The sequence below is a fragment of the Dipodomys spectabilis genome, unplaced genomic scaffold (assembly GCF_019054845.1).
Source record: "Dipodomys spectabilis isolate Male_0828 unplaced genomic scaffold, ASM1905484v1 ptg000032l, whole genome shotgun sequence".
Taxonomy (NCBI): Eukaryota; Metazoa; Chordata; class Mammalia; order Rodentia; family Heteromyidae; genus Dipodomys; species Dipodomys spectabilis.
The window spans coordinates 367,501-394,952 of record NW_024870709.1 but is presented as its reverse complement, the minus strand read 5'-3'; the positions used below and the strand labels follow the sequence as shown (position 1 = coordinate 394,952).

The 27,452-nt window shown below is 36.7% G+C and overlaps 5 protein-coding genes across 5 annotated transcripts; 2 read left to right on the top strand and 3 right to left on the bottom strand.

The window, feature by feature from the left end:
* Nucleotides 1–959: 959 nt before the first annotated feature.
* On the bottom strand, nt 960–1,142 carry LOC122105486 (keratin-associated protein 20-2-like). The gene has a single exon (XM_042676737.1). The coding sequence runs from the start codon at nt 1,140–1,142 to the stop codon at nt 960–962; it is 183 nt and encodes a 60-aa protein (XP_042532671.1).
* A 4,117-nt stretch (nt 1,143–5,259) lies between these two features.
* LOC122105447 (keratin-associated protein 20-2-like) lies at nt 5,260–5,442 on the bottom strand. Its single transcript, XM_042676684.1, has one exon. It carries the CDS (start codon nt 5,440–5,442, stop codon nt 5,260–5,262), a length of 183 nt encoding a protein of 60 aa, XP_042532618.1.
* A 3,525-nt stretch (nt 5,443–8,967) lies between these two features.
* LOC122105454 (keratin-associated protein 20-2-like) lies at nt 8,968–9,150 on the bottom strand. Its single transcript, XM_042676692.1, has one exon. It carries the CDS (start codon nt 9,148–9,150, stop codon nt 8,968–8,970), a length of 183 nt encoding a protein of 60 aa, XP_042532626.1.
* Nucleotides 9,151–14,024: 4,874 nt separating this feature from the next.
* Nucleotides 14,025–14,207, top strand: LOC122105453 (keratin-associated protein 20-2-like). Its single transcript, XM_042676691.1, has one exon. The coding sequence runs from the start codon at nt 14,025–14,027 to the stop codon at nt 14,205–14,207; it is 183 nt and encodes a 60-aa protein (XP_042532625.1).
* A 13,001-nt stretch (nt 14,208–27,208) lies between these two features.
* Nucleotides 27,209–27,391, top strand: LOC122105456 (keratin-associated protein 20-2-like). Its single transcript, XM_042676695.1, has one exon. The coding sequence runs from the start codon at nt 27,209–27,211 to the stop codon at nt 27,389–27,391; it is 183 nt and encodes a 60-aa protein (XP_042532629.1).
* The last annotated feature ends 61 nt before the right edge of the window (nt 27,392–27,452 follow it).

Here is a 27,452-nt window from a genome sequence, read left to right as displayed (position 1 = left end):
TTGATTTTATCTATTCAGGAAGAGCATTCAATCACCTACCTCCACAAATTTTAGGTATGTCTCAATACTCAATACAAATAGACACATTTGTTCTCCTGATATGATTTAATATTAAAAAGTAAAAATTTGTAAATTCTGATCACTTAAAAATGAGTTACATTCTAGACTTGCAAGGGACAATACAGAAATAAGAAAAAGATCTATAACTCAGGAATTTTAATCCCAGAAATATGAATTAGAGAAAAATCCAGAGGAATGCACAATCTTATTTTTACTATTAATGTTTATCTACAGAAAAACAAATTTAGTAGACAGAATATTTGTAATCTTTTAATTTGGTGAGGTGTAAGGGTTTTCAGGGTGGTATCATCCTTTCTGTTTTATCTGGGCTGGGTGATATTTTGTACCAATGATTGGCACATAATTATTCTTTATAATTCAAAAATGGCATGATGTAAAGTAGGCATTTCTGTAAGTTGCTCATCCAGTTGTACATTTAATTCAGTGAGCAGATTTCTGTTCATCTTCTCTCTTAGTTAATAATCTTGGCATAAGAACTTGTTAGAAATAACGAATACTTTTGAGTTGTATTAGAAAGTATGCCCTCGAGTTCTCAGTGTTTCAATCCCATCCCTCCAAAATCAACAGCAAACATTATAAACTCATAGGAAACAAGTTTTGTAGCAAAATATGGTTATTTAATATCTAAATTTTGACAAAAATGTAGATTGCAATTTGGACCCATTTTACCCAGAAGACAAAATGAATATTTCTTCAAGCTAGCATGCAATCCAATTTAAAATAATGGGTCAAAATGAACACTATGCATTTCATTTAGAGTTGGATGTACAGCTGAGATTTCTGAAGACATTCCATGATTTCTCATGTGAAAAAAGTTGGAGAGAGCTGCCGTAGGACAGGAGGACACAGACAATGGTCTCAGCAGCGGAGGGAATCCCTCAGTAGAAGCCATAGGAGCAGTATCTTCCACAGCACAGTGGGCGGCAGCAGCCACAGCCATAGCCACCATAACCATAGCCACCATAGCCGCCATAGCCACAGCCACAGCCATAGCGATAGCCACAGCCTAGGCCTCCATAGCCGTAGCCCAGGCCTCCATAGTAGCTGCCGTAGTAGCACATGGTGTCAGGAGTGGACTGTTGTGACAGGAGCAGAAGGTGGGATTCTTGAGTCTGGATGTGTCTGTGTGCCAGCTGCCTTTTATACCCCTGGGTGGTGGGTGGGAACCGCAGCATGTGAGCATCATGTGCTCCCTGAGAGCTTCCCCCAGCATCCTGAGCACCTCGATTTAGTGCATAAACAAGGCCTTCATAACTGGGATGGTTTCGCTTCTATATTAGGATTTTGTGATCAGTTTTTAAGCCAAATTCTTCTGTAATTTTAAGATTTTCTTTGACTCTATATTTAGTTTATTCAAAAAATGTGATACCATACACAGTAGGATATCAATCATGAGACTAGGTATTCCATGACTATTTTTGTTCTGTTTCCATTTGTCCATAGGGGGGAAATGTATTCATTTTGGACTTTCTGTCTTCTCTTTATCTCTCTCTCACACACACACACACAACAGGGACACACTCACACACACACACACACACACACACACACACACACACACCTCTCTCTCTTCATATCTCCTGTATTACTCAGGTCTTCCTCTGTCCCTTTCTTCTTTACTCTTTCTCTTACTGAATACCTTACCAGCAAACATTCCCACTCTTCTCTTCTTTATTTTTATATTTTTGTTTTTTGAAGAAACTTTGATCTAGCACCTCATGTATTGCTCTCTTGGTCATGAATAATAAGATAGTCATTTTTTATATTATGATTGCTTAAAGACAAATTACTAAGTCTGTACATATATTTGAGACTTATTCAGAAGCCATTTTTATTTAGCACACATTGCTTGAAACATAAAGAAAATAAAGGTCTATCTCAGTATCTTAAATTCTACACCAGTACCTTAAATACTACAACATTCAGTGTTTTTTTTTTACTTTTTTTTATTGTGAAAATACTGTATAGAGGGGTTGTAATTACCTGGGCAAAATAATAAGTATGTTTCTTATCAAGCATTGTTGCTTCTTCCTTTGTTCCCCTTTCCATCCCTTCCCATCCTCCCATCCCCCATCCCCCCCCCCAATCCTCCCCACCACCCTGACCAAAGTTGTAAAGTTCGTTTTTCAACATAACCACTTGTACATCTCATTGTTGCAATGGTTCTACCTTTATCCCTTTTTAAAGGATTTGTTTTTTTCCCTTCCCCTCCACAAATTATACCATCAAATATAGGGAAAGCAGGGGTTATACCATGGGGGAGGGACATACAAAGCATAAAGAAAATAATCTTTATTTTATTTTATTTGTGAACATACTGTACAGAGGGGTTACAATTACATGGGCAGGATAATGCATACATTTCTTACCAAGCATTGCAGCCTCCTCCTTTGTTAAGAAAATAATCTTATAAATACAACATTCACTCTTACAAAAGGAAATATAATGTATTCTTTCTTTTGAAATTTTAGGCCTTTAAATACCGATAGATAGGCAAACATATCTAATATAAACACATATTACATGTTTGTAACAATAATTAAAATAGATTTTAATTGCCCAGATAAAGTTTGAAGCCTGATTGTATCAGTCAGGATTTCATCAATGGTGTTTATTTTGAAAATATTATATTGGGTAAATAACTTTGGGCAAAATGTTATGATTTCTTGAACTTCAAATGAAACATCCTATATTCAACATGTATAAAATTCATTAGTCTAATGGCTATTTTACAATGTCCTAGAGATTTGTTAGAAAAAAATAATAATGAATATAATTTTGGGGAAATTTCAAAGGAAAATGTGGACTCACAGCATCAATGCACGTAGGCAATAGATCTCTAGGTACATTAACAATTATGGCTCTGAGATGGTTAGAAATCACATCTGGAAAAATTTGCAACCAAATAGGGAGCAATCAGCAATCATCAGATAGGGATTTTACCAGTCAGTCCTGGTATTCACTGAGAGGTAAGATGGAGGAAGAATCATGTAATATGTGTGCCAGAAATTATCTCTCTTCTGAGATACCATGCTTTCTAACATAGCTTGTACTTAAGGTGTCAATCGTAGACAAAGGCAGGAATGATTATATATAGTGACAGGATAAAAGAATATTTTGGTGATTAAAGCATCTTTGAAAAGTTTGTTATATGAAGGCCTGGTGTGGTAGCATATGCTTAGAATCATAGCTATACCAGATGCCAAGTCGGAGCTAAGCAATCCAAGACTAGCTGGGCAAAAGCATGAAATCATGTTTGACACAACCAAAATGCAGTGGGGAGGGGCTGGTTGCATGAATCAAGTGAAGGAACATTTGTCTACTGAGTTCAGGCTCTGTGTCCATTCTCAGTATTGCAAAAAGATTGGATATATGACCCAGCAATCCCACTTTGGGACATTTACCCAAACGATCGCAAATAAGGCTATACTAAACCTACCAGCACAACTATATTTATCACAGCATTATTTACCATAGCTAAGAAGTGGAACCAACCCAGATACCCCTCAGTAGATGAATGGATCAAGAAAATGTTGTACACACACACACACACACACACACACACACACACACACACACACACACACACACACACACACACACACACTGATACATACAGAAGAGCAGGATCAATCACAAACATAATGAAGAGAAATTAAACTGAATGCATGAGGGCATAATTCAGAGTGAGATCATTTTATTCAACAAGAATGTCATTTACTCCTATGAAATAAGTACAGTCAACCTTCTGTGTTTTGGATTTCTCATCCATTCTTAGAGTAAACTCAATCTATTTGGGGGAAAAATTACCCATACATTAAAGAAGGAAAGATACATCATCATGTCGCCATTCTCTAAATAAATATTCTGGATAGTTAATGGAATTTATGTTACTTTTAGCATCATTTGAAATATATGAGTTGATTTACAAGTTACAAGAAAATACATATATGTTATATATGTTAGATTTTTTTATTGTTCTGTCAAATATATGAGGAAATGCTATAAGAATTTTGTGGGTACATTTCTATTTCTGTGTTTGTGTCTGTTGGTAAAGTACCAATAGCTTAGTTTATAGGCTTGGATATATACTTAGGGTAATCTATTCGAATAATTGAAATGTTTAAAAACCTAAATATAGTCAGGCTTAGCAAGGCTGAGGTAGAATTAATTAGAAACATTATTGGAAATAGATTGTATACTGGAAGAATTACTTTGGGAAGCCTTTAATTTTATCTATTCATGAAAAGCATTCAGGGTGCCAACACCCTATTCAATAAAAGAGATATACTTTTCCTGATATGATTTACTAATAAAAAGTAAAAATGTATGACTCCTTATTATTTGATAATGAATTGTATTGTAGACCTGATGGGGTGATAAAATACTAAGAAAAATCTCCTATCCTCATGAGTTTGAATCTCAAAAATAGTAAATAGAGCAAAATAAAGAGTTCACAATCTAATTTTAACTGTAACTTGTATCTACAAAGAATTGGAGATGACAGAATGTTGGTAACCTTTTATTTCTGAAATATGGAAATGTTTTCAGGGTGCTATCATCATTTCTAGTTTTTCTGGAGTGGATTATATTTTGTACCAATGACTGACATCTAATTCTGATTATTCTCTATAATTCAAAATGACAGAAGATAAAGTAGTAATTTTTGTTATTTCCACAAGTTGCTCATTAAGTTGTTCAGTTAACCCACTGAACAGGTTTCTGTTCATTTTCTCTCTTGGTTAATAAGCTAGGTTTAATGATTTTTAAAGAAATAATTATTATTTTCTATTATATTAGTTTCTCCTCTCATTCTCAGTACTTTAATCTCATCTCACAAAAACTATAGCAAATATTATAAACCCATAGGAAACAATTTTTATAGCAAAATACAGTTTAATAAAATATATCTTTGCACAGAAATGGAGATTAAAATTGTACCCATTTTACCCCAGAATACAAAACGAAAAGGATATTTCTTCGAACTATTACACAATCCAAGTAAAAACTAATGGATTAGAATAAGTACTAGGTATTTCATTTAGAATTTTTCTGATAGTTGAATGTATAGTTGAGATTTCTGAAGACATGCATAAATTTCTCATGTGAAGAAACTTGGAGAGAATTGCCATAGGACAGGAGGACATAGACAATCAGCTCAGCAGTGGAGGGTACTCCTCAGTAGAAGCCATAGGACCAGTATCTTCTACAGCACAGAGGGCGGCAGCAGCCATAGCCATAGCCACCATAGCCACCATAGCCACCATAGCCACAGCCACAGCCAAAGCCACAGCCACAGCCACAGCCTAGGCCTCCAAAGCCGTAGCCCAGGCCTCCATAGTAGCTGCCATAGTAGCACATGGTGTCAGGAGTGGACTGTTGTGACAGGAGCAGAAGGTGGGATTCTTGAGTCTGGATGTATCTGTGTGCCAGCTGCCTTTTATACCCCTGGGTGGTGGGTGGGAACCACAGGCATGTGAGCATCATGTGCTCCCTGAGAGCTTCTCCCAGCATCCTGAGCACCTCAGGGATAATCAAGACCCTCATAACTGAGATAATTTTGTGCTTACATCAGAATTCCATGATCAGTTTATGAGCCAAATTCTTTTATCATGTTCAAGCTTTCTCTTACTGCATATTTAGTTTATTTAGCACGAGACCTCCATACATAGTACTATATAAATCAGAAAATAGGTATCTCATTTCTATTTTTAGTCTGATTTTTTCCATTTCTCCATAAGAAAAATTTTTTGCTTAAATCTGTACACTCTGTCTCTCTTTCACAGACTCCCCTCTTTATCTCTACCACACACACACACACACACACACACACACACACACACACACACACACACTTCTCTCTGCCGTTATTCCTCCATCACTCCTTCCTCTTTTCATTTCTTCTTCACTTTTTCTCCTTATTTAGTTCTACACACTTTGCTGCCAAGACCCAGATCCCATATCCCTCTCCCGCTATTCTTTTTATAAAAGTTTCATGTTGACAGACTGCATAACTAATTTTTGTCCTGAAAAATGAGCTTGTTATTTTTTAGGTTTTGATTACTTAGTAGAAACTCACTAGAGACTGTACACTATTTGACACTTATTCCAAAGCCATTGTTTAGTGCACATTATTGAAACTTCCCTGAAAATACATGGTCATCTTATAAACTAGAACACTAAATACTACAATATTCAAGCTGCAGAAAGAGATATAATGTTTGGTTATTTTTTTATTTTAGATCTTTAGTGAGTAGACATATAAGCATATATAGTATATCATTCATATTAAGTGTTTGTTCCAATAATTAAAATAAAGTTTGCATCCTGAGCTTGTCAGTCAGGATTTCATAAATAGTGTTGATTTTTTAAATATTGTCTGGGGTAAATAATTTTGGGTAAAATGTTGTGACTTCTTGAACATCAAGTGAAACATCCTCAGTTTAATGGTCATAGAGATTTGTTGAAAAAACTGAAATAATTGCTATCACTTGGGGGAAATTTAAAGGAAATATGTGCACTTGCAAGTATAAATTCTTACATGAAAAGGATGCAGTGTCTCAGCACATTGAAGATTATGGCCTTGAGATGGCCAGCAGATATTTGGAAACGTTTTGCACCAAATACTGAGCAATCAGTAGTCATCAGACAAGGTTTTTACCCATTGTGGTATATTCTGACAGGTAAAGTGAAGAAAGAATCCTGTGATATATGTGTCAAAACTTATCTTTCTTCTGAGACACCAAGCTTTATTACATAGCCTGCAGTTATTGTGTGATTAGTAGGCAAACACAGAGATATATATAGTGACAAGATAAGGAAATGTTTTGGCAAAACCACGAAAAGTTTCTTTTCTTAAGGCCTGGTGAGGTAGTACATGTCTATACCCATAGATATGCCTGATGTAGAGGAATATGGAAATCCATGCTGGGCAGAAGAATGAAATCCTATTTATATCAACAAAAGAGAAAAGAAGAAGTGGGAGGGCCTGGCTGCGTGAATCCGGTGATAGAACACTGGGCTAGGGAGTACAGGGCTCTGCGTTCCCTGCATTGCAAAAAACAAGTGGATAAATTACCATCAATTGATTGGCTGATCAATTGTGGTTTCTGCATCACATGAAAGATTGCATGATATGAGTAACAAACTGATTTCCAAATCCTTGAATTTGGGGGTACACAGAAACTTTGGGGAAATACTAAGCCAGTATTGTTTTTCAGTATTATCTCTGTTGTCTGTTTTCTCTGCATCTGCCATCAGTGCTCCTTTTTTTCACATGTATGTGCTCACACAATCCCCAAAAACATAGACACAGAGAAGAGCAAGATCAACAGCAGAAGTAATAAAAAGGAATTAAACTCACTATAGTGTAGCATAATTTAGAGTGGTAAGGTTTATTCAACATAGACTTCATTTGCTCCTGTGAAATGAGTATAGTCAACTCTCTATCTCTGGATCTCCATTCTTTTGAATGAACTTAGAAACTATTTGAGAATAAATGGCGTTTATATTAAGGAAGGGGGGGATATTTCATTTTGTTAATATTCTCTAATAACCTGTTCTCACAGCTAGTTATGGGGAAATTACATTGTTTTTAGCATGGTAAGATATTTAGAGTTGATTTTAAAATACAGGGAAACATACATAGCTTATGCCAATTAGACTATCTGTTGTTTTGACAAATATATGAGAAAAACATCAGAATTTTGTGGATTTCATTTCTCTTTGTGTGAGTACTAGTAAAGTAACAAAATCTGAGTTTATAAGTTTGAATGTACAATTAGAGAAATAGGCTAATATAAGTAAAATTGTTTAAAACCTAAATATTGGGAGCCTTAGCAAAGCTGAGGAAGAATAGGAAAAATTAGCAGCATTATTGGAAATAGAATGTGAACTGAAATAATTGCTTTGAGAAAACCTTTGTTTCTATCTATTTACATAGAACATGCAGGGACCTACATCCAGAAATTTTAAGTCTGTTTCTATACTCAATTGAAGTGGACACATTTGTTTTCTTGATATGATTTAATATTAAAAAGTAAAAATTTGTACTTGCTTATTACTTGAAAATAAATTGCATTCTTATTTCTTACAGGAATAAGAAAAGATCTATCCTCATGAGTTGGAATCTCAGAAATATTAAATAGAGCAAAATAAAGAGGAGTGCACAATATTATTTTAATTTTAACTTCTACCTATAAGAAAAAGAATTTAGAAGACTGAATATTGGTAACCTCTTATTTTGGTGACTTGGAAGGGTTTTTAGGGTGTATCATCCTTTCTGTTTTATCTGAGATGGGTTATATTTTGTACAAATTATTGCCACACAATGCTGCTTAGTCTCTATAATTCAAAATGACAAGAGATAAAGTAGGCATTTCTGTTATTTCATAAGTTACTTATCAAGTTCTACATTTAATTCAGTAAGTAGCTCTCTGTTCATCTTCTCTCTTAGTTAATAATCATAGTTTAGTGATTTGCTAGAAATAATTAATATTTTTGTATTAGATTAGAAATTAACCCCTCTCATTCTCAGTCCTTCAATACCCTCTCCCCAAAACCAACAGCAAACACTACGAACTCATAGGAAACAATTTTTGTAGCAAAATATGGTTTATTTTAATATCTACCTTTTCACAAAAATTGAGATTGAAAGTTGAACCCATGTTACCCCAGAGTACCAACTGTAAACGTAATTTTTCAAACTATGACACAATCCAATAAAAAAAGTAATGGGTTAAATGAGCACTATGTATTTAATTTAAAGCTGGATGTACAGTTTAGATTTCTGAAGACATGCATAAATTTCTCATATGAAGAAACTTGGAGAGAGCTGCCATAGGACAGGAGGACACAGGCAGTCGACTCAGCAGTGGAGGGAACTCCTCAGTAGAAGCCATAGGACCAGTATCTTCCACAGCACAGTGGGCGGCAGCAGCCACAGCCATAGCCACCATAACCATAGCCACCATAGCCACCATAGCCACAGCCACAGCCATAGCGATAGCCACAGCCTAGGCCTCCATAGCCATAGCCCAGGCCTCCATAGTAGCTGCCGTAGTAGCACATGGTGTCAGGAGTGGACTGTTGTGACAGGAGCAGAAGGTGGGATTCTTGAGTCTGGATGTGTCTGTGTGCCAGCTGCCTTTTATACCCCTGGGTGGTGGGTGGGAACCGCAGGCATGTGAGCATCATGTGCTCCCTGAGAGCTTCCCCCAGCATCCTGAGCACCTCAATTTAGTCCATAAACAAGGCCCTCATAGCTGGCATAATTTTGTTCTTATGTCAGAATTCCATGACAGGCTTATGGGCCAAATTCTTCTTCCATTTTTAAGACTCTGTTTAGTTCTATATTTAATTGATTCAATACATGTGACCTCACCACTCAATATGATATATGTCATGAAAATAGGAATCTCATTTCTGCATTAGCTCTGTTTTGTTTTTATCCCTCCCCAAAGAAGAGTTTTGTTGTACACTTCTCTCTGTGTGTCCCTTTTATCTTTCTGTTCACTGTCTGTGTCTCTCTCAGAATAAAAGGAAAAATGATAGAAAGAAATTAAACTAAATATATTGAAGCACCATTTAGAGTGGTAACAGCTTATTAAATATGAATTTCATTTTCTCATATAAAATAAACATACCCAGCCTTCTATGTATTTGAGATTCCTAATCCATGGTTCATCCGAACTCACGTGAACACTTTGTGAAGAAAATGTTTTCATTTTTATTAAACAAATATAGAGATTTCATCATGTGCGTATCCCCAAATAGCTCAGTATCAACTCTATTTACACAGAATTTATAGTGCTTTGGGCATCATACATTATTTCTGGATGATTTAAAGAATACAGGAAAGCATATGTAGATTCTCTCAAACTGTTGATTTTTGTATGTAACATAACTAATTCATTTTTCAATGGTCTAAACAATCGATTATAATTTACTTATAGCTATTTTATCTTTAATTATTTTTATCTTTCAGTAGTTGTACAAATGGGTCAGATAGTTCAGCATTTTCGTTTATGAGTACAATGAATCAATATTTAAAGCTATTTTAGTCCAGCTCAATCTTACTTAGTTCTTACATTTGCCAAGCAAAGCAATCCTTATTTATACCATGTTTTTATATTAAGAGAGGTTTGGCAATAGAAAGGAGTATGCACCCCAAGTCTATATCTGTCTTACATGCAGATTTCCTTCAGTAACATGTAATAAGACCATTTGTACAAGAAGAATGCTCTAATTTCTTTCCTCCTTTCAATTGAATTAATGAGAGTTATTGAAGTTACATAATAGTTTTCTATATCCCATCATTTAAACAAACATTATTTCATTATTTGGGAGATACTGAGAGACAATGGGATTATATTATCATTAGTGTGACTATACTTCCAAATACAATCTATCATTGCCAGCATTATGCGCTATAAGACACAGCTGTATTGCAAAGCCATTTGAGAATATCAAAATGTCCCCAGGGCATTGCTATTGAGTTCTTTATTGGGATATTTTCAATGTTGGAGTGAGAAAAACAAACCTTCAAATTACTTACATATACATATTTACATATACATAAATTATTTACAAGGTAGTTTTTCATGTCCAAGACGGATGAAAAATAGAAAACCATCAGAATCTGAAAATAAAGTCCAAGTTACTATATTCTATTCATGCTACTTGAGATAAAAATACCAAGACAATGATTCTATTAACATGATACATCTGATACCAAATAGTAAGTATTGAGATCTATTAAAAATGTATGCTAAAATTAAAAATAGTGGACTAAAACATTGCCTTGGTTATCAAGTTGCAGCTACACAAGGAGGAGCTCCAAAACATTTGATTTGTTGATGACCCAAGGTAAAGAAGGCAAAATCTGCAGATGGAGGTAACAGGGACAGCCCAAAGACACAGTCACTGTTGTATAGAGCAGGAATTCATTGATGTTTTGGCGACACTATTCCTTGGAAGAGAAAATGGGTACAACTTCATACTTCCTCTCTCCTTTTTTCTTCCTTTTTCTAATATCACAATTATAACAATGAACAAATAGAATTTTAATGCGGTATCAATGAGTGAACTTAGTGTATGTTTTATGTGCCAGTCCTAGAACTTGAACTCAGGGCCTGGACTCTGTCCCTGAGCTTTTTTGCTCCAGGCTAGTGCTCCACCACTTGAGCCACAGCTCCACTGCTGGCTAATTGGAGATAAGCATCTTACAGATTTTCCTTCTGAAGCTGGCTCAGAGCCTCCATCCTCAAATCTGTCTCCCATGTTAACAGAGTCTGGCTACATTTTATGAGACATTTAATCACAATATTGCATTAAGTTGAAACACACTAGACCTGACATTTCTGTGAATTTGTTTAGTTTTGTTTTTCAGGTATACTTGGGTGAAGTTTGTACTTTTGGAAATAAATAAGAAGAGACGTTTAGTAAAAAAATAAAGTAAACTTGGAATAATTTAGTCTGAATGGTTCTACAGATGCTGGAGCAAAATTCGTAGAAGCAGTATCTGTCTGAAGAAGAGGAGCACCTGGGGCCACAGTCACAGCAAAAACACCACAGTTCCGGAGCAACAGAGCATTTTACAAGGCAAAGGCCTCTCCTAGCCACTATCTCCAACAGTTATTTATGGGACATAATAAGCTCATTCATTCACCCAAGAGATATCTTTATGTACATTTTCATTTGTTTCTTCACTCTGAATAGATGGATTTTACCTTGATCTTGTTTTCCATTACAGTGTATTCCTTGGGTCTCTAGAGGTAGAACTTTAGTTTCTAATGAGATAAACCCACCTATGCCTTTTGAAATTCTCACGTGATAATGAGAAATACCCTTATCCAAATTCAGGGTTCTAACAGGAGCTACATAATGGAACAAGAGATGTTTCTATGGGGAAAAAATACCCCAAAGATTCTATTACCTGTAAAACCAAGAGAAACTTCTGATATTTGATTTGGGGAAGCAACTCCATATTATTGTCTACTTTCTGTTTACTTTTATTTATGGTAGGAACTGAAAATTACATTTCTTAGGCTCTTCTCTTAGAAGCATTTCAAGACAAAGTGTCCCAATAAAAGACTGACAGTCAAAATTCAATATGATTGATTTGAAAAGAACAGGAAGTCCTTTTATTGAACAACGAAGGGGTGATGTATTCCTTTCAGAATGTGTGAGCCTTCACAGCAAGTTGGAGTTAGTCTCCTGAAGACTACCTGTGTTTCCTGAGGTTTCCTCACTCAGAGGCTCAAAAGGAAGTCTCAGCTGTGGGGGATGTATTCCTTCATTTTTTTTTCCTCACAAAATTTTCAGTGGTTGAATAAGCTGCTATTTGTCTTACTTTAATACTTTTTCCTATACTACTTCTAAGTCCTATTTGATGCGTTTAGTTATGTCTTAATGGGCACATAATATTTAGAATATGAAAGTTACAAAATCAAATGCAAATTAATGCTCACATTTTTATTAGTCTGAAATAAAATCTCTCTGGTGTTTTTTTGTTGTTGTTGTTTGCTTTGTTTTGGTGTTGGTCATGGGGCTTGAACTCTGGGGCTGGTGCTGTCTCTCAGCTCTTCAGCTCAAGGCTAGTACTCTACCACTGAGCCACAGTGACACCCAGCCTTTTCTGCTTATGTGGTGCTGAGCAATCAAACTCAGGGCATCATGCATTCAAGGCAAGCACTACCACTGAGCCACCTTCCCAGCCCTATCTGGTTGTTCTTGAAAACAAGGAATGCCCTGTTTAAAATGCTTTTTTAAAAAAACAATTAGCAATGATAACATAATGTATTTCCACTAACTTGATTGCCAGAACTCTTGGTGACACTTAATCTAATGATGCTCAATATAAAATGATGCCTTTTTCTCCATGTTGTTACAGCTTCTGTATTTGTTGCAGGACTGACCCCTAGCTGGTAGGTCCAATTTTGAGAGGTAATAGGATTTCAAGGCTCTGACATAATCAATGGATTAATCCTTAGATTGATAATTTGATGGCATTACAGTATTGGAATTGGAGGGAAACTTTCAGAGATAAGGCCTCCTTGTAGTAAATAGGTCACTGACACACAGGATGTAGGCTATATTTTGTACAGGACCCCTCTCAGTTTCCTAGTCATTCTGATATAAACAATAATTGCCACATAGTCTTACCACAAGGAAACCTGCCTCACCTAGTACCCAAAGCAACAGGTCCAGCACAACTTAGACTGAAGTACTAACCCCAAATAAAGCTTTTCTCTTGTTTATGTTTACCTCATATATTTGCAGTAAAAGTTGTGGTCAATAAGATGGTCATTTACTTTGTGGGAAGTTTCAAATAATATTCTCTAAACAATAGATCCTGAAAAAGTCTTACATATATGTACAGAAAGTAGTAACATGTTATCAACTAATCACACTATAAAAATAGCAAGCACATTCTCCTAGAGCAAAATTCAGTAAACCAGTTTGACCAGATCAAACTGTATCCAAACAATGAAAAGGGGGGAAGGAAAGGAAGAGAAAGAGTGAAAGAAGGGGAAAAATGGAAAGCAAAAATATTTTGGAGGAATAGGAAACAAAACAGAATGAGAGTAGAAATGGGAGAACAAATTTCAAAAATGTTTATCAAATTATATACTGAAGTCACATCTATTGGATAAATTAAAGATAGGATGTGTTAAAGCCTTAGAAATGGAAGCATTTGGCTCACAAAACAGATCATGGGATTCTGATATGGGAACAAAATCGTCTCTGTTATGAGGGCCTTGTTTATGTACTAAATTGAGGTGCTCAGGATGCTGGGGGAAGCTCTCAGGGAGCACATGATGCTCACATGCCTGTGGTTCCCACCCACCACCCAGGGGTATAAAAGGCAGCTGGCACACAGACACATCCAGACTCAAGAATCCCACCTTCTGCTCCTGTCACAACAGTCCACTCCTGACACCATGTGCTACTACGGCAGCTACTATGGAGGCCTGGGCTATGGCTATGGAGGCCTAGGCTGTGGCTATCGCTGTGGCTGTGGCTGTGGCTATGGTGGCTATGGTGGCTATGGCTATGGTGGCTATGGCTATGGCTGCTGCCGCCCACTGTGCTGTGGAAGATACTGGTCCTATGGCTTCTACTGAGGAGTTCCCTCCACTGCTGAGCCGACTGTCTGTGTCCTCCTGTCCTACTTCAATTCTCTCCAAGTTCCATCATCACATGAGAAGTTAGGGAATGTCTTCAGAAATCCCAAATATAAATACATAGTGTTCACTTAAACTATTCTTTTGTTTAACCCATTATGTTGTGAAAAGCTATATTTTTTAATAAACCATATTTTGCCTCAGATGTTGCTTCCTATGAGTTCATAATGTTTGCTGCTGATTTTTGAGGGATGGGATAGAAGGACTGAGAATAAGAAGGTGTCATAATACAGTAGAGAATTATTAATTATTTTACCAAATCATTAAGATTATTAACTAAGAAAGAAGATGAAAAAAAGCTCCTTATTGAATTAAATGTACTACTTGATGAGCAACTTGTATAAATAACAAAAATACCTACTTTATCTCCTATTGTTTTGAAATATAGAAAATAAACAGAATTCTGTGCCAATAATTGCTACAAAATTTAACCCACCCCAGATAAAACAGAAAGAATGATACACCCTGAAAACCCTTCCATATCACCAAGATTAAACTTTATCAATAGTCTGTCTTCTAAATCAGTTTTAAATAGAAGTTAAAATTAAAATAAGATTGTGGAGGCATAGAATTCTATTGTGTATATATACCACATTTTCTTGGCCCATTCATCTACTGAGGGGCATCTGGGTTGGTTCCATAGCTTAGCTATATTAAATAATGCTGCAGTAAACATAGTCGTGCTGGTAGCTTTAGTGTGGTCTTGTTTGTAAGCATTTGAGTAAATGCCCAAAAGTGGGATTGCTGGGTCATAGGGGAGCTCTATGTGGAGCCTTTTGAGGAACTTCCATACTTCTTTCCAAAGTGGTTGAACAAGTTTATACACCCATCAACAATGCAGTAAGGTTCCTTTCTGTCCACATCCCCTCCAGCATCTGTTGTTATTAGAGTTCTTGATTTTAGCCATTCTAACTGGGGTGAGGTGGTATCTCAATGTTGTTTTGATTTGCATTTCTTTTATGGCTAGGGAGGTTGAGCATTTCTTCATGTGTCTATTGGCCATCTTTCTTTCCTCTTCAGAGAAGTTTCTCTTTAAGTCTTTAGCCCACTTGTTTATTGGGCAGCTGTTTCTTTGAATATTTGTTGTTGGGGGATTTAATTTTTTGAGTTCAAGGTATATTTTAGATATGAGACCCTTGTCCATTGTATGGTTAGTGAAGATCTTCTCCCAATCCCTGGGGGACATTGCCCCATTTGTTAGGAAATGGAAAGACTTGGAAAAAAAGTATATTAAGTGAAGTAAGCCAGGCCCAAAGACACATAGGTCCCATGGTTTCCCTGATTTGCAATATCTAGTATATGTCTTACTCAAGCAGAAAAGGTCAGATAAGGTGATGTTAGGGAAATGAACCCTAAGCTATGTATTCAAATGTTTTTTTTTTCTTTCATGCCACTGTTTCTAACACATTTATAAGATGATTTCTTTGTTGCTTTGTATGTCCCTCCTCCACAGTATAACCCCTGCTTTCACTGTATTTGATGTTGTTATAATTTGTGGGGAGGAAGGGGGAAAACAAATCATTTAAATAGGGATACAGGTGGACCCATTACAAGAATGAGATGTACAAGTCGTTGCGTCGAAAACGAACTTTACAACTTTGGTTGGGGGGGGCGGGGAGCATTGGGGGGGTGGGGGGAGGATGGGAAGGAATGGGAAGGGGAAACAAAGGAGGAGGCTACAATGCTTGATAAGAAATGTACTCATTATCTTGCCCGTGTAATTGTAACTCCTCTGTACAGTATTTTCACAATAAAAAAATAAAAATAATAATAAAAAAATAAGATTGTGCATTCTTGTTTATTTTCTTCTATTTAATATTTCTGATAGGAAAATCAGGAGGGTAGGAGGTCTTTTTCTTATTTTTGAACTGCCTCGTGCAGATCTAGATGCAATTCATTTCAAGTAATAACCAGTTACAAGTTTTTAGTTTTTAATACTAAATCACATCAGGAGAATAAATGTGTCCATGTCTGTTGAGTATAGAAACAGGTCTAAAATGTCTGGATGTAGGATACCTGAATGCTCTTCATGAATACATAAAATGGAAGGTTTCCCCAAAGCAATTATAATTCTCGTTCTGGTCCCAATAATGTTTCTAATTCTTCCTCAGTCTTGCTAAGCCTGAATGTATTTAGGTTTTAAGCAATTTTAACTATTCTGTTTGATTCTCCTAATTCTATATCCAAGCTTCTAAACTTCAATATTGTGACTTTATCAACAGACACAAATACATAAATGGAAATACATGGACAAAATTATTATAGTTTTTCTTCATAAATTTGACAAATTAAAAAGTCTAATACACATCACCTACATATATTCTCCTCTTTTAAATCAACTCTAAATTCTTTAGGATGCTAACAGTAATGTAAGTCCCATGAAAATAGCCATAATACTATTTTATTTAAAGAACTGTGACATGATAGAATCTCATTCCTTCTTTAATATACAGATAATCTTCGAAATAGTTTGAGTTCAGTAAAAAGAATATGAGAAATCCACAGAAATAGAAGGTTGACTATTTATTTCATAGAATAAAATGATGCTTATATGAGATAAAATGTTCCCTCACTATATTATGCCTCCATTCAATCCACTCAATAATTTCCCTTTATTATTTTTTCTTTATATCCTGTTCTGTATATATAAATAACTAAGTATGTGTGTGTTTGGGGTTTGTGAGTATATATCCATATAAACACAGGAACAGTGATAGTGAGATACAGATGCAATACTGTCTTGGAAGGTTTCCTCAGCTTCTCTGTACCCCAAAAATCAGTAATCTGAAAATCAGTTTGTTAATTTGATGTCTTGCTACTATCCATATTATTCAGAAGCCTCAACTGATTAGACTACCATGATAATACATCTGAATATTTTTGCCAATGCTGAGAACGGAACTCAGAGCCTTGAACTCACTAATCAAATGTTCTATCACTTGATTCTTACCCTTCTGTTTTATTTGTTTGTTGTTTTGGTGTTTTTCTTTTGTGGTGTTGTTTCAATAGGATTTTGTTTCCAACATACTATCTTGTGTATGTCTCTATTTGTCTCACCATTCTGTTGAGCCCCTTCTCTTCCTTAATTCAAATAAGCGTATGTACAATACCAGGGTACTAAAACCAAATACAGGGGATATACCATGGGGGAAATCCTACAAAAGAAACAAAAAATCAGAGTAGAGAGGAAGATGGCAGAGGAGAAGCTGGAGGCTAAACAAGCTTTCGCATAGAAAGCAGTTTTAGTGTTCCAGTGAACAGTCCTAAGCCAGAGAATCACACCAAGTGTGCCATCACAGTACAGAGAGTTAGGCCAGAGAGGGAAAATCCAGGCAAGGAGACAGATCTGAGCACTTGCGAGCAGCCACAGCTGCTCTGGCAGTGGTGGCGGCGGCCATAGCTGCCATACCTGCAAAACAGAGAGTCCAGGATGAAGGAGCCAGATGGGGTGGGCAAGCGGATTCTACTCAACACCAGCAAGAACCGACAAAGAGCAGACATCTTCATCCTGCAGTTCGCAGACCAGAGACGACCCAGGAACCAAGACTCGGCGTGAGTACAAGCCTGACCTCCTCATTCCTTCTCAGGGAGCAGAGGAGGGAAGGCCACCCCTCCCCCCCCCCACTACTGCCATCTTGGACACTGACAAAGCTTGGCTGAGCTCCAACTCAGGCCTTGGAAGAAAACTAGAGTCATTTAGCAGGTCACAAGAACCTAAACTGACCTGCCAGACTCAGCTCCACCCAAGGAAAAATCACCCAGCTCGGGATGCCAGCCCCAGGAGTGGCTTTCTTCACTTGGTAATCAGAGCCAGAGGTTGCCCGTCCCTTTAGCAGCATCACAATCAATTGAAATTCAGTAAACAGAAACCCTGAGAGTGGCTCCAGGCTGGGCTCTGTGAGTCTCTCACCATCCAGCCACACAGGGAAAAGCTACTGTTTGCTGAAAGGCCTCAACTCTACCCAGAACCTAGCCTCATCACAGCATCTCCAAACTTGAGGAAACAGCCATCTCCCTCTTTTGTGATACTCAAAGCAGATCTCCCTCCCATTGAACTAGCCTGGGAGGAGGATCACAAAATCCTGGGTAAAGCAGAGCATTTTTCTGCCTGTTCAAATAAACTGACTTAAGAAACCAACCAAGCCACAGGAAAATCAAACACCACAAGCAGACCAGAGACTCCAACAAGAGGCTGGTTATGGACACAAGGGAGATATAGGATCTTCCCATCCCTCCCAAAAAAATCAAAGAATTTTTTTTCTTTTTTTTTATACCTTTTATAAAAAAATTTTTTTCTAAAACTTTTTTTTAATTTTTACCTTTTTTGAAAAAAAATTGTTTTCTAGTTAACTTTTTTCTTCCTCTTATAATTTTTATTTTAGGGGTATATGTGTGTGTGCATTTTTCTTTCTTTTTTTTTCTTTTTTTTCTCTTTTTAAAAATTTATTTTATTTTTTTTGTTTAGTTCTACTGAACTTCTGATCTTTTTTCTTTCCTTCTCATTCTTTTCACCTTTTCTTCTCTTTCATTCTTCTTTATGTGACTTAATTGCTGTTCTACACATCCTCAGATATACCCGTAGTCGATTATTAGACCTTATCCCCACTGTGTACACACTTAATCCACAAATTTATTACTCAATTCAAAACCTCTTAGACTTAAATTCCTTAATAGCAGTACTACCTCTTTATACCTATATAATATTTTAAGTATTTTTATTTTTAAGTATTTCACATTTCCTTTATATCTGTCCCCTTCTCTAATTATATCCACGTTCTTCTCTGAATATTTTGTTTTCAATTCTGCATAATTTTTAAGCATTGCAATTTTTAATTTTCTATTTTTTCTTGTCTCTTGTTTTTCCCTTTCCCTTTCTTCTTTTTTTCTCTCTATCTACTTTCATCCTATCCAACCTATTTCTTGCTTTGAGATTAGGGCTTAGTTAACTCTCTCTGTGACCTCCCACATCTCTCTATTCCTATTTTTACCCACATCTCTCCCTAAACCTAATAATTTCTGGTTTGCCAAATTCTTCTTTGCGGTTCATAGCCCATTAATATATAGCTGTTGATGTTGAATAGATATATCTGTTAAATTAGATTGTATTTGCAGACTATTGACTGTGCAAATACAGACTTTGGTTGATGCTTGCCTTAAGATAGTGTTCTAGCACAAAACTGGTGTTACTTTTATCCCAAATGGGCAGAGTAAGCCAGAAAAACACAAGAAAAATGGCAAGTCCGGGTATCTCAACTCCCACTCATGATAATCAGGGGACAGAACAGATAATGAATAATCCAGAGGAGAGTTCACAAATAGCTATACAAACACTGCTGGCAAACATGGTAAATGAAAAGTTTGAAAACATACAAAGGACTCTGTATGAGCGTGATAGGAAGAGAGAGGAGGCAAACCAAAGGTCAACACAGGAAAAGTTTGAAAACCTACAAAGGACTCTGTATGAGTGTGATAGGGAGAGAGAGGAGGCTAAACAAAGGTTAATACAGGAATATCATGAGCATGAGGAAGCTACTCAAAAACTGATACAGGAATTGTGTGAGCAGTTTGAGAACACTCAAAGAGAAAGGCAGGAATGGTGTGAGCAGGCTAAGAACACTCAAAGAGAACTACAGGAATGGCGTGAACATGAGAAAGCTAAGAAAAGAGTAATACAGGAATTGAGAGAGCAGGATGAGAATACACAAAGATCACTAAAGTCATTCATGGAATCCATTAACAAAGAGCTGAAGGGAGTCAGGGAGAACACAAAGGGAATGCTGAATGGAACCCAACAGAAGAAATGGGAGTCCAAGGAAACCATAACCAATCAACTAAGTGATTTGAGAGTAAACACAGAACACCAAATTAAGGAAGTGAAGAAGTTCATACAAGATATAAAACAATGTTTCAACAAAGAATTTGAGGCCATCAAAGCTGACCAATTAGAAGGAAAAGAAATAAAAAACAAAGTAGAAAGTCTTGACAGTAGGTTAGACCATGCAGAAGATCGAATCTCAGGGATTGAGGACAGCCTAGATATTATAGAGAAAGAACATATAACCATCCAAGACAAGTCCAAGAAATATGATAGATCTATCCAACACTTGGAAGACACCACCAGAAGGCCTAATCTGAGGAAAATGGGAGTAGAGGAGCACCTAGAAACAGAAGTGAATGGCCTAGGAAATTTGTTTACCAGGATCCTAACAGAGAACTTCCCTAACATGCAAAAAGATAGGCCTATTCAGATACAAGAAGCTTTTAGAACTCCAAATAGATCAGACCAGAATAGGACATCCCACCATCACATTATAATCCACACAGGATCAATTCAGACCAAGGAAAAGATCCTTAAAGCTGTCAAGGAGAAAAGATTAATCACCTATATAGGGAAACCAATTAGAATCGCCTGAGATTTCTCAGCAGAGACAATCAAAGCAAGAAGAGCCTGGAATGATGTATGCCATGCCCTAAAGACAAACAACTATCAACCAAGAATACTGTACCCAGCTAAACTCTCCTTCATAACTGAAGGCCAAATAAAAACCTTCCATAGCAAAGAAAAATTGAAACAATGTATCTCCACCAAAATAGCCCTACAAAAGATTCTTAAAGATGTCCTACACATAGAAAACCAGCAAGACCACAATAAAGGCCAAGAAACCGCACCCAAACTGAGAATCCAAGAACCATAGGAGGAACCCAGTAGCTGCAGCCCCCAAGAAGGCGGATTAAATGCCAGGAACTCCCAAGTACCTCTCAGTCCTATCTCTCAACATTAACGGACTTAATTCTCCAATTAAGCGACATAGACTGTCTAGTTGGATTAAAAAGCAAGATCCTTCTATCTGCTGCCTTCAGGAGTCACATGCTGCATGTAAAAACAAACACATTTTCAATGTTAAAAGCTGGAACAAAATCTACCAAGCAAATGGCCCCCATAAACAGGCAGGAGCTGCAATCCTAATATCAGATAAAATAGACTTCAAATTAAATTTCGTGAGAAGAGATAAAGAAGGTCGATACATACTAATTAAGGGATCTCTCCTTCAGTAGGATATTACAATTCTAAATATCTATCCGTCAAACAACGGAGCACCCAAATTTATCCAAGAAACACTAGTTTCCCTCAAATCCTACATATATCCAAAGACATTAATTGTTGGGGATTTTAACACCCAACTCTCCTCACTAGGTAGATCAACTCGTCAAAAACTCAACAGAGAAACCACAGATCTAAACAACTGAATAGATCAACTAGATTTAACAGACATCTACCGAATATTTCACCCAACAACATCAGAATACACGTTTTTCTCAGCAGCACATGGAACATTTTCTAAAATAGACAACATTTTAGGCCACAAAGCAAACTTGTCCAAGTTCAGAAACATTCAAGTTATATCTTGCATTCTCTCAGACCACAAGGGAATAAAACTAGAACTCAACACCAAAAGCCACCAAAGAAAGTCTGGTAACACATGGAGGCTGAACAACACACTGCTGAATCATGAGTGGATCATGGAAGAGATTAGAAAGGAAAATTCAAATGTTCATGATATTCAACAAAAATGATCACACAAATCACTAGCTCCTCTGGGACACAGCAAAGGCAGTACTCAGGGGCAAGTTTATACCTCTGAGTTCCTACATCAACAAATTGGAGAGATCTGAAAAGATCTGAAACCAACAATTTAATGAGACATCTGAACCTCCTTGCAGAAGAGCAGCAAGATAAACCCCAATCCAGTAGATGGAAAGAAATAATTAAATCAGAATTAAATGAATTAGAATCCAAAAAAACTATAGACAGAATCAACAAAACAAAGAGTTAGTTCTTCCAAAAAATTAACAACCCCTTAGCAAATCTTATCAGAAAAAGAAGAGAACACACCCAAATAAATAAACTCAGAGATGAGAATGGAAACATCACAACAGAAACAACCAAGATTCAGAACATTATAAGGGAATACTTTTCAACACTTTATGCTAATAACTTTGAGAACTTGGCAGAAATGGACCTCTTCCTAGCAAATATTGACATGCCAAAACTAAACCAAGATGAGTTAAACTATCTTAACAGGCCCATATCAAGCACTGAAATAGAAACAGCAATAAGAGACCTCTCATCTAAGAAGAGTCCAGGACCAGATGGTTTTACAGCAGAATTCTACAACGCCTTCAAAGCAGAGCTCACACCAATACTCCTCCAATTCTTCAATAAAATTGAAAGAGAAAGTTCACTACCAAACACATTCTATGAAGCCATCATCACCCTCATCCCAAAACCAGGCAGAAACTCATCAAAGAAAGAGAAATATAAATCCATTTCTTTGATGAACATTGATGCAAAACTTCTCAACAAAATTTTGGCCAATCGACTTCAACTATTCATCCAAAAAATCATACACCACGATCAAACAGGATTCATTTCAGGGATGCAAAGCTGGTTCAATATTACAAATCAATTAATATAATTCATCACATCAACAGGAGCAAGGATAAGAACCACGTGGTTATGACAATAAATGCAGAAAAAGCATTTGACAAGATCCAACACCCCTTTATGATGAAGGTTTTGGAAAAATTAGGAATCCATGGAACATTCTTCAATACAATAAAGGCTGTATATGACAAAGCTACTGCCAGTATTATACTTAACGGTGAAAAACTAAAGCCATTTCCTCTTAATTCAGGAATAAGACAAGGATGCCACTCTCTCCACTTCTCTTCAATGTACTATTAGAATGCCTAGTTATAGCAATAAGACAAGATGCAAACATAAAGGAGATCCAAATAGGGAAAGAAGAAGTAAAACTCTCCCTCTTTGCAGATGACATGATCTTGTATTTAAAGAACCCCAAAGACTCCACTCCCAAATTACTCAAGCTAATTCAAAAGTTTGGCAAAGTAGCAGGATATAAAATTAACACGCAAAAATCAATGGCTTTTCTGTATGCCAACAATGAGAGAAAAGTGTGGCTGAAAATAGGAAAGCAACTCCATTCGTAATAGCCCCACAAAAAATAAAATATCTAGGAATTAACTTAACCAAAGAAGTGAAGGACCTCTATGATGAAAACTTTAAAAACTTGAAAAAGGAAATCAAAACAGAACTTGGAAAGTGGCAAAAACTCCCATGCTCCTGGATTGGAAAGATCAACATCATGAAAATGGCAATACTTCCCAAGGCTATCTACAAATTCAATGTGATACCTATCAAAATTCCAACCTCATTCTTCAAGGAAATAGAAGAGGCAATCCAAAAATTCAATTGGAACAATAAAAGACCCTGAATAGCAAAAACAATCCTCAACAGAAAGAACACTGCTGGAGGCATATCAATACCAAATTTCAAACTCTACTATAAAGCCATAGTAATCAAAACAGCTTGGTACTGGCACAAGAACAGATCTCAGGACCAATGGAATAGAATTGAAAACACAGAAATGAACCTACAGACCTATAGCCATCTAATCTTTGATAATGGAACTAAAAAATTAGAATGGAAGAAAGACAGCCTCTGCAGTAAATGGTGCTGTCAAAATTGGTTAACAACTTGTAAAAAACTAAAGCTAGATCCTTCTATATCACCCTGCACCAGAAGCAACTCCAAATGGATCATAGGCCTCGGAGTCAACGCAGACACTCTGAAAACATTACAGGATGGAATAGGAGAAACCCTAGGTCTTGTTGGCACAGGCCAAAATTTTCTTAATAGAGACCCAGAAACACAGCAAAGCAAAGAAAGGTCGGACAAATGGGATTGCATGAAGTTGTAGAGCTTCTGCATGGCAAAGGACATAGCTAGCAAGGTCAATAGAAAGCCCACGGATTGGAAGAAGATCTTCACTAGCCATACAACGGACAAGGATCTCATATCTAAAATATACTTGGAACTCAAAAAATTAAATCCCCCAACAACAAATCCTCAAAGAAACAACTGCCCAATAAATAAGTGGGCTAAAGACTTAAAGAGAAACTTCTCTGAAGAGGAAAGAAGGATGGCCAATAGACACATGAAGAAATGCTCAACCTCCCTAGCCATAAAAGAAATGCAAACATTAAGATACCATCTCACCCCAGTTAGAATGGCAAAAATCAAGAACTCTAATAACAACACATGCTGGAGGGGGTGTGAACAGAAGGAAACCTTACTGCATTGTTGGTGGGAGTGTAAACTTGTTCAACCACTTAGAAAGAAGTATGGAGGTTCCTCAAAAGACTCCACATAGAGCTCCCCTATGACTCAGAAATCCCACTTTTGGGCATTTACCCTAATGTTTACAAACAAGACCACACTCAAGCTACCAGCATGACTATGTTTATTGCAGCATTATTTAATATAGCTAAGATATGAAACCAACCCAGATGCCCCTCAGTAGATGAATGGATCAAGAAAATGTGGAATTCTATGCCTCCATCAGAAAGAATGACATTGCCCCATTTGTTAGAAAATGGAAAGGCTTGGAAAAAACTATATTAAGTGAAGTAAGCCAAGCCCAAAGAAACATAGGTCCCATGGTTTCCCTTATTTGCAATATCTAGTATATGTCTGAGTCAAGCAGAAAAGGTCAGATAAGGTGATGTTAGGGAAATGAACCCTAAGATATGTATTCAAATGTTTTCTTTTCTTTCATGCGATAGTTTCTAACGCATTATAAGATAATTTCTTTGTTGCTTTCTATGTCCCTCCCCCACAGTATAACACGGGCTTTCACTGTATTGGATGTCGGTATAATATGTGGAGGAGAAGGGGAAAAACAAGTCGTTTAAATAGGGATACAGGTGCATCCATTGCAACAATGAGAAGTACAAGTCGTTATGTCAAAAACAAACTTTACAACTTTGGTGGCGGGGGAGGTGCCAGGAAGATTGGGTGGAGTGGCTGGGGGAGGATGGGAAGGGGAAACAAAGGAGGAGGCTACAATGCTTGCTAAGAAATGTACTCATTATCTTGCTCATGTAATTGTAACCCCTCTGTACAGTATTTTCTCAATAAAAAAATTAAAATTAAAAAAAGAAACAAAAAAATCACATAGTACATTAAAATCAACAACAAGAAAGAAAATCTCTTGTGTCTGTGTCTTGGAGTTCATTTTGCTTAGCATTATGGGGGAGGTACAGCAAGAGGGAAAATAGGAGAAAAATGAGGGAAGGGGTAACAAGTTTGACAAGAAATGAACTTACTACTTCACTTACACATCTGAAACCTCTCTATATATCACCTTGGCAATAAAAAAGAGGGGGACAAACGATTTCATGCTTTTGCCCGGGTAAGCCTTGGATGGCTATACTCCTACTTTCCATGTGGCACAGCTATGATTATAGGCACATCCAATCACCAGGCCGTAATATAACAAAATTTTCAAAGACACTTTAGTCAACAAAATAGTCCTTTATCTTGTCATTATAAATAGCTATCTCTGTATTTGTCTGCAAATGTCACTTAAAGTAAAGGCTATGTTACAAAACATGGTGGCTCAGAAAAGAGATAATTTCTGCTTCGTCCATTACATGATTCTCCCTTTACGTAACTTATCAGTGAATACCAGGACTGGCAAAAATCCCTGTCTGATGACTGCTAATTACTCCATATTTGATTTCCAATTTTTCCAGATATGATCTCTAATCACAATCTCAGCCATGATCCTTAATATGCTGAAATATTATATCTACCTCCTATACATTTTTGCTTGGGAATCTATATTTTCCTTTGAAATTTCCTCCATACTTTAGCAATTATTACATTATTTCTAACAAATCACTAAGACATTGTAAATAACCATTACATTAATGAATTTTACATAAAGTTGAATACAAGACATTTCACTGGATGTTCAAGAAATCATGACATTTTTTCCAAAGTTTTCAATATATTGAAAATAAACACTATTGATAAAATCCTGACACAATCAAGCTTCAAACTTTATTTAAGCAATGCAAATCTATCTTAATTATTGTAATGAATATTTCACATGAATAGTATATTACATATGCTTATCTGTTTATCAACTGAAGACTTAAAATTCAAAGGAAAGAAAACATATTTCCTTTTGTAAGATTGAATGTGGCAGTAATTAGGGTACTGGTCTATGAGATGTTCCTTTATGTTCTAAAGTTTCCAATAGTGTGTGCTAAATAAGAACAGCTTCTGAATGGCTCAAATATATGTACAGACTGTAGTAACTTGCCTTCAAGCAATCAGAATATAAAAAATGACTAGCTCATTGTTTATGATCAAGACAGAAGTAAATGATAATCTGAAGTAAGTTTCTTCATAATAAAAAGAAGAGAAGCAAATAAATGTATTTGGTAGTAAGGTATGCAGTAAGCAAAAGAGAAAGAGTGAAGAAGAAAGGGAAAGAAAGGAGTAAGCAAAAAAGAAGGATTGGAGACAGAGATTTGTGTTTGTGGGGGCGTGTGTGTGTGTGTGTGTGTGTGTGTGTGTGTGTGTGTATCCCTGTTGTGTGGGTGAGAAAGACAGATAGAGAAAGGACAGATAGGCAAAGATCAACACAAAAATGTTTTTCCTGTGGAGAAATTGAAACAAAACAGAATCAACATGGAAAAGGAACACATATTTTTAAGATTGACATCATACTGTGTAGTGATGTCATATATGTATAGGTATATACATATATATCTTGAACAAAGGAAATGTAGAGTCAGAAAATCTTAAAATTGTGGAATAATTTGGGTAAAAAAGAGATCATAAATTCTAATATAGAAGCAAAATTATCTCAGACATGAGGGCCTTGTTTATGCACTAAATCGAGTTGCTCAGGATGCTGGGGGAAGCTCTCAGGGAGCACATGATGCTCACATGCCTGTGGTTCCCTCCCACTACCCAGGAGTATAAAAGGCAGCTGGCACACAGACACATCCAGACTCAAGAATCCCACCTTCTGCTCCTGTCACAACAGTCCACTCCTGACACCATGTGCTACTACGGCAGCTACTATGGAGGCCTGGGCTACGGCTGTGGAGGCCTAGGCTGTGGCTATCGCTATGGCTGTGGCTGTGGCTATGGCGGCTATGGTGGCTATGGTTATGGTGGCTATGGCTGTGGCTGCTGCCGCCCACTGTGCTGTGGAAGATACTGGTCCTATGGCTTCTACTGAGGGGTTCCCTCCACTGCTGAGACCATTGCCTGTATCCTCCTATCCTACGGCAGCTCTCTCC